The 19,202-nt window shown below is 47.1% G+C and overlaps 1 protein-coding gene across 2 annotated transcripts in view; it reads left to right on the top strand.

The window, feature by feature from the left end:
- The window catches only part of GMEB1 (glucocorticoid modulatory element binding protein 1), a 51,302-nt gene that overhangs the window by 25,321 nt on the left and 6,779 nt on the right, over positions 1-19,202 (top strand). For both annotated transcript variants that reach the window (XM_082246271.1, XM_082246270.1), the window contains exon 8: positions 4,194-4,331. In XM_082246271.1, the coding sequence (XP_082102397.1) occupies positions 4,194-4,331 (138 nt within the window). The remainder of the gene's footprint in view (positions 1-4,193; positions 4,332-19,202) is intronic.

Raw genomic sequence — 19,202 nt, forward strand, 5'->3', positions numbered from 1 at the left:
CTCGTGTCTCCAGCATGGGGGCGGCCATGTTTGAGGTGATCCAAACACCTCGTGGAGCTTGGGGGAGGCGCCGGAAGGCGTACAGAGGGGCGGAGCCGCCTCCTTTCTTCCTGGGCAGCCAGCCAAAAGACTTCCTGTTTGTTAAGACAGCGCTGTAACCTGTTGCAGTTAAACTCTGAGCATCAAGTGGTGAGCCTGGGGGTCTATCTCTCTCTCTCTCTCTCTCTCGATCGATAGGGATCCCTAGCAGGTAACACTAAGGGGCTTTTGTGGTGCTGGGGGTCGAAAAAAAAAAAAAAAGTTTTATTTTTGAATTATATTATCCAGGAAGTAACTGGAGTTATCATGGACCCTGCCACACATATTCCCCCACCTGTTTCCCTCGAGGGGGCCACGGGACCCGCCGGTGCACAGAGTATAGAGTCATTTACAGCAATTTTGGAGTCTATGGTGGCTCGGGTGGAGGCGGCCTGTCAGGGACGGGGGTCAAGGAAGCGACCCCCGCCTACCCCTATACCATCTGACACCTCTGACTCAGATTCAGAGGTGGTCACGGCAGTTGCAGGTTCCTCTGCAAGGGCTGTTATCCCAGGTAAAGCCCCCTCAGACAGTGAGGAGGACGCTTCTTCTCCTGCTATTATTCAGGAAGAAGCATTGGTGGACGCACTAGTTGTGGCAGTGCAGGAAACCTTAAAACTTGAGGCTTTACCGGCAGAGGCAACTGAAACAGAGATTCCTTTTGGTACTAATAAGCCCATCAAGACGATGAAGGCTTTTCCTGTACCTAAATGTTTCGGTAATCAGATTAAAGGAGAATGGGAGCATTCTAAACGTACCTTTACTATTTCCAAGCGTATTGCTAGACGCTATCCGTTTGAGGAATCCATCATTAAGAAATGGACGGTACCACCAGTCGTGGATCCGCCTATTTCCAGGCTGAATAAAGCCACGGTTATTCCAGTGGAGGACACTTCGTCCTTTAAGGATCCGGTGGATCGAAAGATGGAAGCAGAGTCCCGCACCATCTTCTCTCTGATAGGGTCAGCTTTTAGACCAGTAATTGTTATTGGTCTAGTTTCCCAGACACTTACGGAATGGGCGAAAATGGTACGCCAAGATCTTAGGGGAAAAGATATTCCCCAGGAGACATCTGATTTGATGGAACAGATTATACAAGGGCTACAGTTTATCTGTGACGCAGCCTTGGACACTACTCCCTTATTAGGGCATGCATCTAAGACAGCGGTGATCCTCAGACGTGTGCTATGGTTAAAATGCTGGTCAGCTGACCTAGGTTCCAAGAAGACCTTGACAAATCTCCCCTTTCAGGGGAATCGTCTATTTGGGGCCAACCTAGATGAAATCATTAAGGATGCCACTGGGGGCAAGAGCACTTTTTTGCCACAGGCTGCTAAAGCTAAGGGACCTCGCAACAAGGGAGGACCTTTCTTTACCGCCCATAAAGGGCGCCCGGCTGGTACTAGCGGGAAAGGCAAGACTCCTCCAGGAGGGTTCAAGAAGGGCTGGTCGGACAAGCAAAGGACCAACCCAGCCAAACCCGAAGCAAAGGAGTACACAGCCTGAAGGTGCGCCCCCACCCGGTTTCAGGGTGGGGGGACGTTTTCACCGGTATTCAGGACATTAGATCGAGCATCAACCACTACTACCGGTGCGATTCTTCCCTTCCAACATTTAAGTACTACAGGAAGCGGTAATTACCGTTCCCTGAATAGATCTTTTCCTTTACTTTTTCCTAAGATTAGTCCCGATACCTCACAGGAATCGGATCTGGTTGACCAGATAGGCCAAGTAGCCTCTAGTCGGGTGACTTCGGTCCCTGAGGTTCAACCAGAAAAGATCACCTTTCCTGATAACTATCAGGTATCTGATAAATGTGTGGGAACAGAAAACGACCAGACTTTCTCGGATGGTCGGGGCCAGATACCTCTAGGGACGCCTGGTTCAGATCCAATCAGCGCCAGTGGTCCTAGAAATTCTAGGCTGGCCTCCTCAAGCCGGCCTGGCCGACTTGGACATGTTAGTCGTAGACGTTCCGTGGGAACTTCGTCTCAGGGAGTGTCTGTGGTCTCAAGGACCAATTTACCATCATGCTTTACAGTCGCTGGGTTTAATGGCCTGGCCATTGAGACCCAAGTACTGAAGGACAGAGGTTTGTCAGCTTCAGTCATTCCTACCCTTATTAAAGCAAGGAAAGCGACTTCCAGCAAAGTCTATTATCACACATGGAAAACTTATATTGCGTGGTGCGAATCTTTAGGATTTCCTCCACATACCTATTCGGTGTCTCGAATATTGGCCTTTTTGCAACAGGGGGTTGAGCAGAAGCTAGCCTTGAGCTCCATCAAGGGTCAAGTTTCAGCATTAGCAATCTTCTTTCAGAAGCCTTTAGCTACCAAATCCTTGGTGCGGAATTTCATCCAGGGGGTGCGGCACCTGGCTCCTCCAGTCCGCGCGCCCTTACCGCCTTGGGATCTTAATTTGGTTTTGTCGGTTCTACAGAAACCTCCCTTTGAAAACATCAGGGAGATTCCCTTGCTTACTTTATCCCAGAAGGTGGCCTTCTTGGTGGCTATTACTTCTGCTCGCAGGGTGTCAGAACTGGCTGCATTATCATACCAGTCCCCATACCTAGTGATTCATAGGAATAAGGTAGTACTTCATCCTAAGCCATCTTTTCTTCCCAAGGTGGTTTCAGATTTTCATCTGAATGAAGATATTGTACTACCTTCCTTGTGTCCTCAGCCCAAGCATCATCGGGAACATGCGTTGCATTCCTTAGATGTGGTTCGGGCAATCAGGGTATACCTGAAAGCTACGGAATCATTCCGTAAGACGGATTCACTTTTTGTGATCACGGATGGCCCCAGAAAGGGTTTGCCTGCATCTGCCGCGACCATTGCCAAATGGATTAGACAAACGGTGGTACAGGCTTATTCTATTAAGGGTCAGAGTCCTCCGTTCCCTGTTAGGGCGCACTCCACTCGAGCGCTCAGTACTTCCTGGGCCTTTCGCCATCAGGCGTCAGTGGTCCAGGTATGTAAGGCGGCCACCTGGTCGTCAGTACATACCTTTACAAAATTCTATAAAATTGATGTGACGGCATCGGCGGATGCCTCATTTGGCCGCAAGGTTTTGCAGGCCGCAATTTGAGGAGACCGGTGGTCTACCTCGAGGGTTTTTTTCTGTTTGAAAAAAAAAAAAAAATTGTTTTCTCTTTTTGTTGAGTCTCATCATTAAGGATGAGCATTGTAAACTTCTAGTTGGCACCGGTTGGGCCTTCTAGATTGGGATTTGATTTCCATTTTCCCACCCCTCAGTTGTGATACTGCTCTGGGACGTCCCGAAGGTGGTGTATCACCGAGGACTACGTCTGTCAATGAGCGCTAGAGAAAAATGGATTTTTGTAAAATCTTACCGTAAAATCCTTTTCTCTTAGCTCATTGACAGACGTAGTCCCCGCCCCTCTGTTTTTTTGAGTTGGGTTAAAATCTCTAAAGACTGCTTTTTCACATAACTGATTTGCTGAGGCAGAGAGAGAGAGGATATACCCTCTGGGACTGCCCCTGGGGTGTGGCCAGAGCTTTTTAATTTCCTGTCTAGTCCTGCTCCTGTGGAGGCAACATAACCCGAAGGTGGTGTATCACCGAGGACTACGTCTGTCAATGAGCTAAGAGAAAAGGATTTTATGGTAAGATTTTACAAAAATCCATTTTTTTGCTGCTGTTGACACGAGGAGCAAAAAGTTTGACACAGATAACTCTACAAGCTTGTGTATGTAAGTGTTTAATTTTGTTCATTGTAGAGCACCGTAAAATACTACGTTATGGAGGAAAAGGAGGGGAGGTATTTCAGCTCAGTGGGTAGAAGAAACCCTCACTACTCTATGTAGCTACAGGCATTATGAAACAGTTTATCCTGAAAGTTTACAATAAAAGCACTTCCTCTCTGTAGGTTGGCTCATCCTGCCCCCCCCCCCCTTCCCAAAGAACAAGACTGATTTTATTAAAAATTGGAAGGCTAAAATATCCAGGCCCGGTAACATTTTTACTTTAAGGTGTACCATGTAAGAGTGAATAAGAGCTGCAGCTACATTTTGGAGGCACAAGTAACAAATGAGAAGGATCTACAGTGTTGCTGTAATGTGTGTGTGTGTTTTGTTTTTGTCCATTCAGAGGAGACTCTGCTTTTCTGGAAGGGAATCTCTGATGTGGGACTCATGGATGAAGTTATTAGCAAGGTCCAGAATGAAATTGAAGATCTCTTGAGTGGTGTCGAACAACGAATTGACCAAACGCCTTTGCAGACCTCAGGTTAATTATTTTTTAATTTGAAAGTGATGATAAAACCCTCAGTTTTTAAGCACTTTCAGCAGCTGATTTAATCACTTCAAAATTACAGTTCTTGATATTCATTTATGCTGAGTTGGACAGAACCAGCATGGATCACGGTGTAGCTAGTGTTTTTTTGGCACTTTTCTTTTTCAATTTATTTACTGAAAACTTATTACATCATATACTGTAACAAATATATAGTAGCATATGGTAAAGGGTGACATTTTAAACTGATGGTAAAATATGCCTACATTATACAGTCCGCATACTATTCAAAGAACAAAGTAACCACACATTAACACAGTAACAGGAATAGGAATGTGTCAGATAATGTCTTGTGGGGTACATTGGGAAATGTAATAAGGGTCAAATGAGAGAAAGGAGGGGAAGGGTATAGGATCCTGGGGGGTTCTTTTTTGTATTCTTTTTTTCAAGCATAGCAGCTACTTAGAATTTACACTGCTGAAGTCATACATTGGGTTTGATTGGTTGCCATGGGTTACTGCATTTAAAGTGGTATTAAACACAAAAGAAAACATGTATTTTAATGCAGCTTAACAATTCTTAGATGTGGTGGCTGCATTCATTTTCTTTTTAAGGCTTTTTTTTCATTTTTCACCCGGTGATCTGGCTAGTAGGTCTGTTTTTCAACAGAATAAGCTCTCCTGCAAATGTAGCAATTAGAGTGTTCATATAAACCATTTACAGTAACTGACAATAGGGGCTTACATTGAACAGCTTTTATTTATTCAGCTTTTATTTATTCATGTAAAACCTTTATTACAGAAGAAAAAAAAACCTGTTGCTGTAACTGCAGTGTGAGCTGGAGTTTGGCTCCAATTTGTTAAGGTAACAATCTGCTAGTACATTTACTCTCCGTTACCCTCCTCTGACTGACAATGCTGCTGTCCAAAGGTGCTCCTTTGCCCCTTCATCCAGAGTGGGATCATTAGTACAAGAGGTGTGTTACTGGCCAGATCACCAGGTGAATACAGAGAAAAAAGCCTAAAAAAGAAAGCGAATGAATGCTTCAATACAGCAGGTATAGAAAATGATCACCACCCTTAAAATCACTTTGTTGCTTTGCAGCCGGAAATGAAGACACACTGTTTTTATTTTTATCCAGCTGTATATACTTAGTGCAAATTTTAACCTCAGCGTTTAGGAAAAAAAAAGCAAAAACCGAATCACTGAGTTGGAACAAGTATCACCCCCCTCCTCCCAAAAATGGCTTGTAAACTCAGTCGGGTGTAGCTAATCACCTTAATGACACGCATAGTTCAGTATGAAAAGAGCTTTCCTGGAGCATTTCAGTCCCTAGTAGTGCAACTGTAGCAATCAATCTACTATGGGTGGCAAGGCAAAAGATCTCCGGGATGTGGACAGGCACAAGTCAGGAGATGGATACAAAAAAAATTTAAAGGCTTTATCATAGCAGAGTGAAGTCTATTATTAAGTGGAAGGTATTTGGTACAATACAGACCCTCTATGGATCAGGATATCACTTTAAACTGGATGAAAGAGCCAGGAGGTTGAAGGGAGGAGCCTATCCATGTCGCTCGAGTGAGCTCGCACTAGGAGCTCCAGGATCCTATCCTGCTATGAAGACGTGGGCTTAAGTCTTTCCTGGCTGCCCCCCCTACTGCCCCTCTGGTCCGGTGAAGTTGTGTCCTCCTTCCTGCCCTCCCTACCTGAGGAAAGCTGGAGGGATCTTCCCTTCCCACTCGAACGGCTATCTTGTCAGGCTGTGCACCCAAAGGTACTGAGCGGTGCAGTGTCAATCGGGCGGTGACATGCCTACGAGATGGCCGAAGGTGGCGGGCATAAGCCGCCCGGCGGAGTCTGGAGGCGCTCCGGGTGGAGCAGATGGGGCGCGGGAGAGCAGAAGGGCAGAAGGTGAGACCGGTCCCCAGACTGGGCAGTTGTACCGGGAAAGAGCCGAGTCTGGAGAAAGTGAAGAGGAGCATTCCTGAACCTTCTGGAACCTACTAACCCCTCAATAGGAGCTTGAATAACCCCCCCCCCCCCCACACACACACACACACACGCACACACACTCAGAAGTGCAATAAATCTACCTCCCTAGATTCCCCCCAACAAAGTGATGAGTCCTTACATCTTACTTTGCTTCCTTTCTTCCAAGTTGTTTAGGCTGCGGACTTGTGTTGTGTTGACTGTTGACTTTGAACAGCCACACCGGGGAGATTGGAACACCATAGGGGTTCAAGGGGGTTGGATGGTATACATACAAATAATGAGCGGTAAAACAGGGAGAAGCGGAGCAACAGCAAAGTCACCCAGAATAACCTCAAGCCCTGGAACATTTTTTAAAAAAAAACATGACGCAAGAAGAAGGCTCAGACAAACAGACCTTAGAGCAACAACAAATGACCCGGGTTGGAGGAAAAAAGTGGACAGAAAAGACCAACACCTGACATAAATATCATAGGGCAGTCAAGACTGGTGCAGAATCTGGAGAGTGACCCAAAGCAGGACCTCACAGTAGAACAAGGGGTGAATACCCAACTGCCCACAAAGGGGGAAAAGTCAGCGATGTTTGCAGCATTGGAAAAGTCTTTCAAAATAGAAATAACAACAATACATAAAGACCTGGGTCATTTATTATAACGTGTAGAAGATATGGAGAAAAGACAAGACCGTTGTATACAAACAATAAGCGAGTTAAAGAGATGAAGGACTTAAACCTGGCATACAAACTGGAAGATCAAGAAAACCAGAAAAGGAGGATGAACTTGAGAATTAGAGGCCTACCTGAACCAAAACACGGAGAGGTCTTAATGGAGAAAATGAAGTTAATACTTATTCCAATTTTGGACAGAGGAGAAGCTGAACAGATAAAAATGGAAAGGGTACTTCGGGTGAGAAGATCAAAAGGTGTATCAGCAGAGGTCCCAAGAGATGTAATCGTAAAATTACAGAATTATACAGAAAAGGCCCAAATCTGGGAGAATTTAAAAGGGAAAACGCCCATAAAATATGAAGGTGCCAACATTAAAGCGGAGTTCCAGCCTCACACACTCACCTGTCCAGCCTCACACACTCACCTGTCCAACGGTCCAGCGATGCGGCCGCCCGAAGCCTCGCTCTTCTCCGCGTCGCCGGCATCACTGGTGTGGGCACCCGACTGTGACAGTTGTCGGCTTCACAGCCGGGTACGCACTGCGCATGCGCGAGTTGCGCTGCGCGTTGTGATTGGCCGGCAATTTTCTGGGACCTCTGACATGTCCCAGAAGATTGCAGGGAGGGAGGGGGAGAGGAGAACTTCCGCTCAGGGCGCTCCGAGCGGAAGTGGGAGCGGGTGCCTGTCAAAACTAGGTACCCGCCCCCCCCCCCCCAAAAAAAAAAATGACATGCCAAATCTGGCATGTCAGGGGGTTAGAACTGCCTAAAGCGGAAGTTCCACTTTTGGGTGGAACTCCGCTTTAAGATTTTTCGGATCTATCTCAGGATACATTAGGAAGAAGGTTACTGAAACCACTCATGGAACTGATGCAAAACCATGATGTATGGTATAACTGGGGTTTCCCAGCATGTCTGTTAGGCCGGAGAGAAGGACGCATGGCAAGATTAAAATTTCCAGAAGATCTACAGGACTTCTGTGACTTCCTATACCAAATATACCAGGCTGGTCCGAAGATAAAACGGAACAACTGATCCAATAGGAAGAACAGTGGCGATTGGCATCAAGGAAAATAATTTGAACTATAAAGTTTAAAAAAAGGGTGGTGAGGGGGGTGTAAAGGGTTTTAGGATGGGAAATCTAGCTGGGCCCTGAACTTTTTCTCTACGAGCGTACTGGATAGAGCACCACCTAGGGGTATAGGCAAGGAGTGTCCAATAGGGCTAATAAGTACACCAGGACCATTTGTTGGTCAATTTTACATCACGCTAAGTATAACAGCAGGTAGGTGGAGGGAGGTAGGGTATAAGGGGGAAAAGGTGTGGGGGTAAGAGATGGGGGAAGGGAGGTAGTGAGTTTGGGGGGGGGGTCAAGGGAAAACTGTAAAATTACTTGTCAATGTGGTCTTCACTTTTAATCCCTGGTCCAGGCCTAGGTATATTGTTTTTGGGAAAAGACCCCGTCCCCGCACTCTGCTGGATGAGAGCAGAGGAAAGGGGAGGTAGAATGCAGGAGGTGGGGGGAGGAGGAGGAAAGACAACATAAATACCTTAAATTTCGTACCATTTAATGGAAGAGGACTAAATATGCCAACTAAAAGGCACAATGTTCTAGAAGAACTTAGACGTTACTCTGCCAGTGTAATATTTCTGCAGGAGACACATATAGCACAAGCGACAAATGTGAAATTATACTCAAAATATTACCCAACATGGTTTTATGGAGATTCACCATCTAAAAGGGCAAAGGGCGTAGCAATTGGTATGGCAAGGGACATGAGGTTCTCCCTAGAGGAATGTTTGGTTGACCCAGAGGAACTGTAAATATTTACAACTGCATGGAATGGATTGTACAGTGGCAAACGTATACTGCCCAAACAAAAATTTGAAAGATTATTTAAAGAGAATACTAGAAAAGTTGATGCAATGTAAAAAAAGGTAAATTGATCCTGGCAGGAAATTTAATTTTTGCGTGGATCCACACTTTGATTGTACATCTCATGCATAGACAATTGGAAGTCACTGTCTTAGGGCAGTGAAGAACAGAGGTGGGGGACTCGAATCATATGACTTGACTTAAGTCACCAGTTTGAGGACTTGAGACTTGCTTGACTAAAATTATTAAAAGACTCAACTTGACTTTGATTTGGTATTTATGACTTGTGACTTGACTTTGACTTGAGACATATGACTTGAAATGACTTTTCTTTAAGTTATTAAATATTTGCATTTTCGCAAGATGTGTTTAAAGCAAAATTTATATGTCTGTTAGGTTTCTGACACCAGTGTCACTAAAACACCTCAGTGTGTTCTTATTTTTAGGACACTGGCTGTTTAACAATGGAAATACTTAACATGTTTTTAGTGACTGTGGTGTTTGAAACTTGACCGGACGAAGGATTTTGAGCTGTTTGGGCATTCAAAGTGTTTCTTTAATATGCCAAGAAAAAAGCACTAAGCAGTTTTGTTAATGTTGAAAATAAAACAAAACCTTTCCTGACCACTGACTTTTACAAAACGTTATGCAAAAGTTCTAGCAACTAGATTAAAAGAGCTAATGCCTGAATAGATTCATGCAGACCAGACAGGTTTCATCCCAGGTAGAGAGGGGAAAGAGAACGGGAACCTTACTCTTATTACAGAAATCTAGAGGGTTAAAGGCCCCCTATCTGCTACTGTCAATAGATGTGAAAAAAGCATTTGACAGGGTGGACTGGGGGTTTATGTTGGAAACGATAGAAGAAATTGGTATTAGCCCTAGGATGAACCAGTGGATTGGAGCAGGGATCCTCAAACTATGGCCCTCAAGCTGTTGCAGAACTACACATCCCATGAGGCATTGGAAAACTCTTGACATTCAGACATGACTAGGCATGATGGGAATTTTAGTTCCTGAACAACTGGAGGGCCATAGTTTGAAGACCCCTGGGTTAGAGCATTATACAAGAACCCGACTGCTTTGTAAATGGACACCTCTCTCCTCCTTTTTGAATGTTTAAGGCAAGGGTTTTCAAACTATGGCCCTCCAGTGGTTTAGGAACTACAATTCCTATCATGCCTTGTCATGTCTGTGAATGTCAAAGTTTTACAATGCCTCATGGGAAGTGTAGTTCTGAAACAGCTGGAGGGCCGTAGTTTGAGGATCCCTGGTTTTAAGGGGACAAGACAGATGTCCACTTTCGCCCCTGTTGTTCGCCCTGTTGTTGGAACCATTATTAGCCACTATTCAGGATAATGTAGACATAGGGGGAGTAAAGGTGGGACCAGAAGAACATAAAGTGGCAGCATATACAGACAACATCCTGCTTTACATCACTAACCTTATAATAACTCTCCCAAATGTAATAAAGAGCTAAAAAAATACGAAGAGCTATCAAACTTTAAGATCAATCCAATAAAATCAGAAATTCTGAATATAGGGTTAAATAAGAGAAGAAATAGCCTTGCAGAAGGAATTTCCATTTACATGGGCAAAATCAGTATTAAAATATTTAGGGATAAATCTAACTTCAACGTTAAAAGCTTATATCATGCTAACTACATCCCTATGTTAAATGAGATAAAAGCAAATCTAAAAAAACTATCAATACGGCCCCTCTCATGGTTGGGATGAATAAACATGGTTACGATAGTAATACTTCCTAAAATTTAATATAAATTTCAAATGTAGCCAATAGACATCCCACAGACCGTACTTCAAAACAGTGAAAATATCAAAGTTTGACAGGGAAATAAGCCAAGAATACAATTCGTGACACTTAGTAAAGGGGAAACACAGGGTTTAGCAGCACCAGATTTGAAAAGATATTAAAATGCAGTTATATTATCACGAATGATGGTGGACAAAAAATAAATGATGAGTTAAGATATAAACCACATTAAGTGGCACACAGATAAATTTAAAAGTATTTGGATTCCTCCAAAGTATAGGGGCACATATGAACGCACACACAAAATGACTAAAATAGTGTACAAAATATGGGACACGATACACAGGCAGGCTAAGTAGAATTATAATTCACCACTGCTATTCAGTGGTACAAGATACTTTGCACATGGGAATGGGACACATTTTGGCAATTGGATTAAAAATATGCAGCTAAAAGATAGAACACATGGGAAGATAAGAACATATCGTGAGCTTAAAATTAAATGTGAAAACATGTCTCTGAATGGAGGTATTCCCAGTTAAAGCACTTTGTGGGATCTCTACCACAGCCGATTAGATCCACGAAAGATCTGAACCTTGTGGAAACTCTATGTAACCCAGAATATCCCAGATATACAAAATGCTCAGGGCTATGGCAGGCCTGGGGAGACCTCCATTCATAGGAACATGATTAAAAGAACAAGAAGTAAATGTATTGAAAGCTGCCCATGATTATGTGGTCAATGTAAATACCATTGAAATTAACTAAAATGTTTATCAAGATGGTAAATGACACCGGTAAAAGTACAAAAATGTCAACCAGAGAAGTCCCCTCTGTTAGAGGGACTGTGGTATGTTGGGCACGATGGCCCACACTTGGTGGGAGTGCCCTAAGATCCGTGATTATTGGCAGAATGTGCAACAATGCATTGGGGAAATCACAGGAGTAGATATGGTCGATGATCCCTGTTTGTCTATTTCATAAAACTGGTAACTCAAAAAAACATTACAAAAGAATGATAGTCCCAAATTTAATAAACGCAGCCAAGGGGGCAATCCCAAAAAAATGGTTAGAATCGGAAAGCCCTACAATCGGAGATTGGGAATTCCTGGGAAGCAGAGAGGAAGATCAGATGGAGAGTTTTCCAAATAAATGGGTGAAATGGGAAGACTTAAGACTAGTAAGAATGTAGAAATTTGGATGGAATACGGTATGAGAAGAAATAAAGGAAATGAAGGGAGGAGGGACAATAGACAAGTAATGCCGAGTGGAAGGGGAAGAGGGAGGGAACCTGGGAGGGGGGTACTCGGGGTAATTGTTTCAACAAGGCGCTGAAATGTATTTTTTGTATTAACCTAAACTTAATAAAATTAAACATTTTGATAAAGAGCCTGGAGGAAACTGGTCAGAGAGGCTACCAAGAGGCCTACAGCAACTCCGAAGCAGTTGCAGAAATTTCTGAAAAAGTGTGATCATTGTGTGCATGTGTCAATATCACAAATTCTCCACAAATGTGGCTTGTATGGGAGGGTTGCAAGAAAAAAGCCCCTCAAAGGCCACATGCAGTCACGGCTGAGCTTTGTAAAAACGCACATAGAAGATTCTGAGGCCACATGGGAAAAGATGTTCTGGTCAGATGAGACTAAAATTGAATTATTTGGCCTGAACACCAAACAATGTGTTTAGTGGAAATCCAATACAGCTCACCATCCAAATAATATTCCTACAGTAAAGCATTGAAGGTGGTAATATCCTGTTATGGGGATGTTTATCTGCAGCAGGGACTTGAGCACTTGTCAGGATAGAAGGGAAAATGGTTGGAGCAAAATACTGTCAATCTACTGCCCTCAGCCAGAAAGTTATCAGTGTGAAGTTTTACCTTCCAGCATAATGACCCAAGGCACACATCAAAAATTACCATACAGTGCTTGAAGGAGAAAAAGGTGAATGTCCTTGCATGGCCTAGTCAGAGTCCAGATTTAAACCCCCATTGAAAATCTGTGGAATCACTTGAAGACTATAGTCCAAAAACGGTCACCATTGAATATAACTGAACCTAAGCAGTTCTGCAAAGAGTGGGCAAATATTGCAAAGTCTAGATGTGCAAAGTTAGTAGACATAACCTAACAGACTAAAAGCTGTAATTTAAGCAAAAGGTGGTTCAACAAAATACTAACACAAGGGGTGATCCTTTTTCAACTCTGATTCTGTTTTTGAATTTTATTTTAAATTTTTTCTCACATGCTGGTGTTATATCTCTCACTTAGAAGTTATAAGTTGCACTAAGTAAATACAGATGGATAAAACACAAACTGTGTTTTGCAAACAAAAAAAGCAACAAAATGTGATTGTTAAAGGGGGGAGGATTCCTTTCTATACCTACTGTTTTATTTGATGTTGGGTTTAAAACTGCTGTAAAGGAGTAGAATGGGAAAGCAGAAATGGGTAGTATATGTTACCCTCATACCTCCATTACATTTCTTTCTTTCCTCAGCCCTTTCGTTTTTTGTATTAGAGGCTCTTGAAAGAGGCAAGAAGCAGCCTCTAAGGGCTCTTTAACACGGGCGGTCCGATCAGATGCGCCTGTCAGTTTTATAGGCGGGTCTGATCGGATCCTCCATGCAGCTTTATGGGGCAGCGGGTGTCATGGGGCAGCGGGTGTCAGCGGAGACACCTCCGCTGACACCCGCTGCCATCCGCATCCGATCCTGTGCTGAAATCTGGACTGATGGAAACCCTATTTCTCTTACGTCCTCCGACAGTCGCCGCCTCTTCATATTCGTCACATATGGGGTATTAGACTTTGCTCCGAAGGAGTAGCTAGGCAACAGAATATGTTAACAATAAAGCTTTAACATATCCCACCCTCAAGGGGTGGTCCCCTCAGTCAATACCCTCCTACTTCCTGCAACCATATCTCAGTTTTAATGTCTAGCTTGTCAGGAGTGGCTGGCTCTCTCTGTGCTGGGACTTTCTGTCCCAGACTCTTTCTTCTTTTTAATATTTTGTTTGAGTTTTTCTCTCTACCTTTATTTAGCTGTTATTTTGTCAGCGTTAGTTAGTTCTTCGGACGAAGAGGATCATGCGGACTGGGTCTCGGGCTGATCCCCCTGGTCGCAGGTCGTGGGTCAGTGGCTTCCCAGTCTGCCATCGAGCGTTCAGCCAGGTAACGCTCCTGGCACAGTGAACGACCCATCCCTGTTCGGTGCAGGGATGATTGGTGAGGTGGCTACCTCACTGGACGCTGTGCGGTTTCTTAACCCCCATTTTGTGCGTCTTGAATTGCGACTCTCCCTGCCTCATGTGCAGCGGCTTGTTCGCCTGTGCGGGTCCCCCACGCCATGTGAGGTAAGTGTATTTATGTGGGGACCTGTCTGTCTGGGGGGGTGTCAGTCTGGGACTGTGTAACCTGCCTCTATTCACACTGCTTGTCTCCCTATCTCTCGGCTGCATGCTGTGGGCTGCAAGGGGGGGGGGGAGCTGTATGACACTGTGTGTGTCAGACTGGTCAGTGTGAGAAGCTGTGTGCTGTGGGGCATGTTTTTTGGCATGTTTGGGCATATACAGCGATCGCTGCGGCGATCTGACATGTATTCTGATATTGGAATGTAATGTGTGTTTTAATGCACTGTGGAGCGGCGGTTTCGGCGCCAAACGACGCCATTTTGCCTACACCCGCTCCGGCCGCATGGTTTACATGCATGGCGGCCATTTTCTTGTAGCCTCCATAGGCTTACATAGAAGCGCCCTGGCAGCATCACTTCCTCTTTCCAGGAACACCGATCGAGGCAGCAGCAGCGGCGAGGGTCTCCTCAGGTTTTATCCTTCTGTTCTTGCTATCCATTGCCTGTGTTCAGTTTGCATATTCCCTGTGGGGGTCTCATTGTGCTTGAGTGTGGTGCGGTGGGCTGCGCTTGCCGCGCTTGCTTAAAAGGGGCAGTTAACCCTTGGTTGTCTGGCATTACAGGGGCAATGGATTCTCAGGAGGGCAAATTTCCTACAGTATTGGTGGAAAGCCAGGGGACCGCTGTTTCCCCCCCAGGGGGGGATTTAGCCACTATTGTGGCTGGCCTTGCTGCTCAGGTGCAAATGCTGGTGGCTGCTCAATCTACTAAAAGGCCCAGAGTTGCTCTTTCCTCTGATTCTGAGGGTGAAGGTGATGGGGCTGTTCTGGCAGGGGCCTCCTTATCGGGGTCCCGCTCCTCTCTTGATCTAGTGGGGTCTGAGGTGGAGGCTGAAGTTGAGGGGGTTGATAATTCTCCCCCTGGCTCGCCTGAAGAGCTTGCAATCATGGATGAGTTGATTGCTTCCATTAAGCAAACGCTGCGTTTGCAGGACGAAGTGTGTCCCCCCGCTGCCTTGGCGGCTTATGGGACGCAGAGGAAACGCAGGACGCCGCAGGTTTTTCCCTGCAATGCTGATTTTCAGCGCGCTGTTAAGGATCAATGGCGCGATCTGCGCAAACCTTTTGCGGTACCAAGTAAATTCAAGCTGCGTTATCCTTTTTCGCCTGCCACTGATGAAAGGTGGTGTGTGCCACCCCCAGTGGATCATGCAATTGCGGTTTTGAACAAAGCCACTGCGATTTTCCGTGTGTTTTCCGTGATGCCACGGATAGGAGACTGGAGTCTCTTGCCGTCATACTTATTCTGTTACGGGTTCTATGCTTAAGGCTCTGTTTGCTTCTCTCATGGCGGCCCAGGCGATCGCAAGTTGGACGCAGATGCTTAGGCGCGTCCTAGTGGCCGACTCGGCCTCGCCGGCGACCCTGGATATGGTGGATCAGATCCACCAGGGTGTCATGTATCTGTGTGATGCGGACCTGGACCTGATTCCGTTGGCTGCACGTGTGCACAGCGTGGTGGTGTTGTCTCGCCGCCTGGTTTGGTTGAAATGTTGGTCGGTGGACCAATCTTCACGTAAGACCTTAGCCAATCTGCCTTATGATGGGTCTCGCCTTTTTGGGGAGTCCCTGGATGTGTTGATTAAGGGGATCACCGGGGGTAAGAGCACTCTCTTGCCCCATTTCCCCAAGGCTAAGGGGGCTTCTGGGAAGAAGCATGCTAATTTTCGGCCCCCTCAGGGGTCCTTTCGTGCCTTTCGGCCGCACTACAAGGGCAAACCGTTCAAAGGTCAAGGCTCTCAGAAGAAGCCCTGGTCTGGTAAACAGAAGTCCGGACCTGCAGCCCATAACAGTTCGGCCTGAAGGGGCGCCCTCACCCAGTTTTGGGGTGGGGGGACGCTTGCTCGGTTTTCTTCAGCCCTGGTTGGCCCGTGTGCGGGACAGATGGGTTCTGGAAATCGTTCGATCTGGTTACAAGATCGAGTTTCTCTCTCGGCCGGAGAGCAGATTTTTTCCCTCAAATCTTCAACTGTCTCCAGAGCGCTTGCGGGACCTGCACCTGGCGGTGCGGGACCTGAGGGCTCAGGGAGTGGTGGTTCCGGTGCCTCATCGGGACAGGTTTCGGGGGGTTTATTCCAATCTGTTCACCGTGCCCAGAAAGGAGGGCAAGGTTCGTCCGATTCTGGACTTGAAGGCTCTGAACCGCTCTGTGCGGGTTCGCAAGTTCCGCATGGAATCCCTGCGGTCGTGGTGGCTGCCCTGGTTCCGGGGGAATTCATGGCCTCCATCGATTTGAAGGATGCGTATCTCCACATCCCCATATTCGAGGGTCATCAGAGGTACCTTCGATTTGCCATTACGGAGGATCACTACCAGTTTGTGGCGTTGCCCTTTGGTCTCGCCTCGGCTCCACGGGTCTTCACCAAGGTGCTTGCACCGGTTCTGGCATTATTGAGGGCCCAGGGCGTTTCTGTCCTGGGGTATCTGGACGACATTCTGGTTCGGTCTGCGACCAGCCAGGGTCTGGAGGAGGACCTGTCTGTCACGATGCAAACTCTGCAGGAGTTTGGTTGGACGATAAATTTTCCAAAGTCGACACTGAGTCCGTCGGTTCGTCTCCCCTATCTGGGAATGATACTGGACTCGGTGCAGGCGAAGGTCTTCCTGCCGGAAGACAAACTCAGGACTCTCCGGGAGGAAGTCAGGTCCCTCAGGGACGTTCCGAACTCGTCTCTGCGGACGTGTATGAGATGTCTGGGATTGATGGTCTCGGCCTTCGAGGCGATTCCTTTCGCACAGTTTCACACGCGGGGTCTCCAAGCGGAGATCTTGTCCAGGTGGGACGGGCGACCTCAATCTCTGGATCTTCAAATCTCGTTGAGTCTTCGCACCAGGGAAAACCTTCTGTGGTGGCTCCAGTCCCCGTTGGTGTCCGGGGGCAAGTCGTTTCGTCCGATCTCGTGGACGGTAATCACCACGGATGCCAGCCTGTCGGGCTGGGGTGGAGTTCTGGGCGTTCTGTCCGCTCAGGGGACTTGGTCGGAGGGGGAGTCTTCCCTTCCGATCAACGTTCTGGAATTGCGTGCGATAAGTCTCTGTCTTCATCGCTGGACGGACCGGCTGCAGGGTTGCCCGGTTCGGGTGCAGACGGACAATGCCACGGCGGTGGCCTACATCAACCACCAAGGGGGCACCAGGAGTGCCCGAGCGGCTCGAGAAGTGGCCGACATTCTGTCTTGGGCCGAGACTCATGTCCCGGCGATAACGGCGGTTCACATTCCGGGAGTGGAGAACTGGCAGGCGGACTATCTGAGTCGCCCGACCCTGGATCAGGGGGAATGGTCTCTCCATCCGGCTGTCTTCCAGACGTTGTGCGCGAAGTGGGGTCTTCCAGATGTGGACCTGTTCGCGTCTCGCCTCAACAACAAGGTGAAGAGGTTCGTGGCAAGGACGCGCGACCCTCGGGCAGACGCGTCGGACGCGTTAGTGGCCCCGTGACATCAGTACAGGCTGATGTACGCGTTTCCACCGATTCAGTTGCTGTCCAGGTTCCTTCGCAGGTTACACTCGGAACGCAACACGGTGGTTCTTGTGGCACCGGACTGGCCTCGCCGGTCCTGGTACGCAGACCTCGTGAATCTGGCGGTCGACGCCCCGTGGCGTCTGCCTCTTCGAGACGATCTACTGTCTCAAGGACCGATATACCATCCTGCTTTACAGTCGCTGGCTTTGACGGCCTGGCTGTTGAGACCGAGGTCCTGAAGGAGAGGGGTCTCTCTCCGGAGGTCGTTCATACTTTAATCAATGCGAGGAAATCTTCCTCGGGGAAGGTTTATTACCGTACTTGGAAGGCCTATTTTGCCTGGTGTGAGTCCAGGGGGTTTTCACCCCGCACGTACTCGGTGTCCCGTGTGCTGTCTTTCCTTCAAACGGGTGTTGATCAGCGTTTAGCGCTGGCTACGATAAAGGGTCAGGTGTCTGCTCTGGCCGCTCTGTTTCAACGTCCCGTGGCTTCCAACCCATTGGTTGGCACCTTTGTTCAGGGTGTGCGGCATCTGGTTCCCCCGAGGCGGGATCCTCTGCCCCCTTGGGACTTGAATCTCGTTCTATCTGTGTTACAACGTGCTCCTTTTGAACAGATCAGGGAGATCTCGTTGTCTATGTTATCCAAAAAGGTCGCCTTTTTGGTGGCGATCACTTCGGCTCGCAGAGTGTCGGAGCTGGCGGCTTTGTCCTGCAAGTCTCCGTACCTGGTTATTCATTTGGATAAGGTGGTCTTGCGACCTAATCCTTCTTTTCTTCCGAAACGAGTTTCGGACTTCCATCTTAATGAGGATATTGTCTTGCCTTCGTTGTGCACAAAGCCTAAACATCCAAAGGAGGTGAGATTGCACTCTCTGGATGTTGTTCGGGCGATAAGGGTTTACCTTAAATCGACTGAGTCTTTTCGAAAGACGGACTCCTTGTTTGTTCTTCCAGAGGGTCCTCGGAAGGGCATGGCGGCTTCTGCCTCTACCATCGCCAAATGGATCAGGCAGACCATTGAACAGGCCTATGCTTTGCAGGGGAAGGTTCCCCCTGTGCCTGTGAAGGCGCACTCTACTAGATCTCTGAGTACGTCTTGGGCCTGTCGTCATGGGGCTTCTGTAGCCCAGGTGTGTAAGGCGGCGACTTGGTCGACCGTGCACACTTTCACAAAATTCTACAAAGTAGATGTTCAGGCATCGGCGGATGCTTCCTTTGGCCGCAAGGTTCTTAGTGCGGCTGTTCCCTAGGGTCCCTTGTTGGGGACTCCTGGCTGTTGGGATAAGTTTTGTATCCCCTGGTTTTTTGTCTTTTCCTGGGTTGTTGCTCCTGTTGAGCACTTGTTTTTTGCTGTTGCCCAGCTGGTTTCCTTCCTTTGGTAAGGTTCCTTCTTTGATGCGGAGACTGCGTTGCCTTTCGGCGCGGATGCGTTTCCCACCCCTCATGTTTGCACTGCTTTGGGACGTCCCCATATGTGACGAATATGAAGAGGCGGCGACTGTCGGAGGACGTAAGAGAAAACTGAATTTTTGTAAAATCTTACCTGTAAAATTCCTTTCTCTGAGTCCTCCGACAGTCGCCGCCCCCGCCCCTCTTTGGGGTTTGATTGTATACTCTACTGCTATTCCACTAAAACTGAGATATGGTTGCAGGAAGTAGGAGGGTATTGACTGAGGGGACCACCCCTTGAGG

This window comes from Pelophylax lessonae, assembly GCF_965119305.1.
Source record: "Pelophylax lessonae genome assembly, chromosome: 2".
Taxonomy (NCBI): domain Eukaryota; kingdom Metazoa; phylum Chordata; class Amphibia; order Anura; family Ranidae; genus Pelophylax; species Pelophylax lessonae.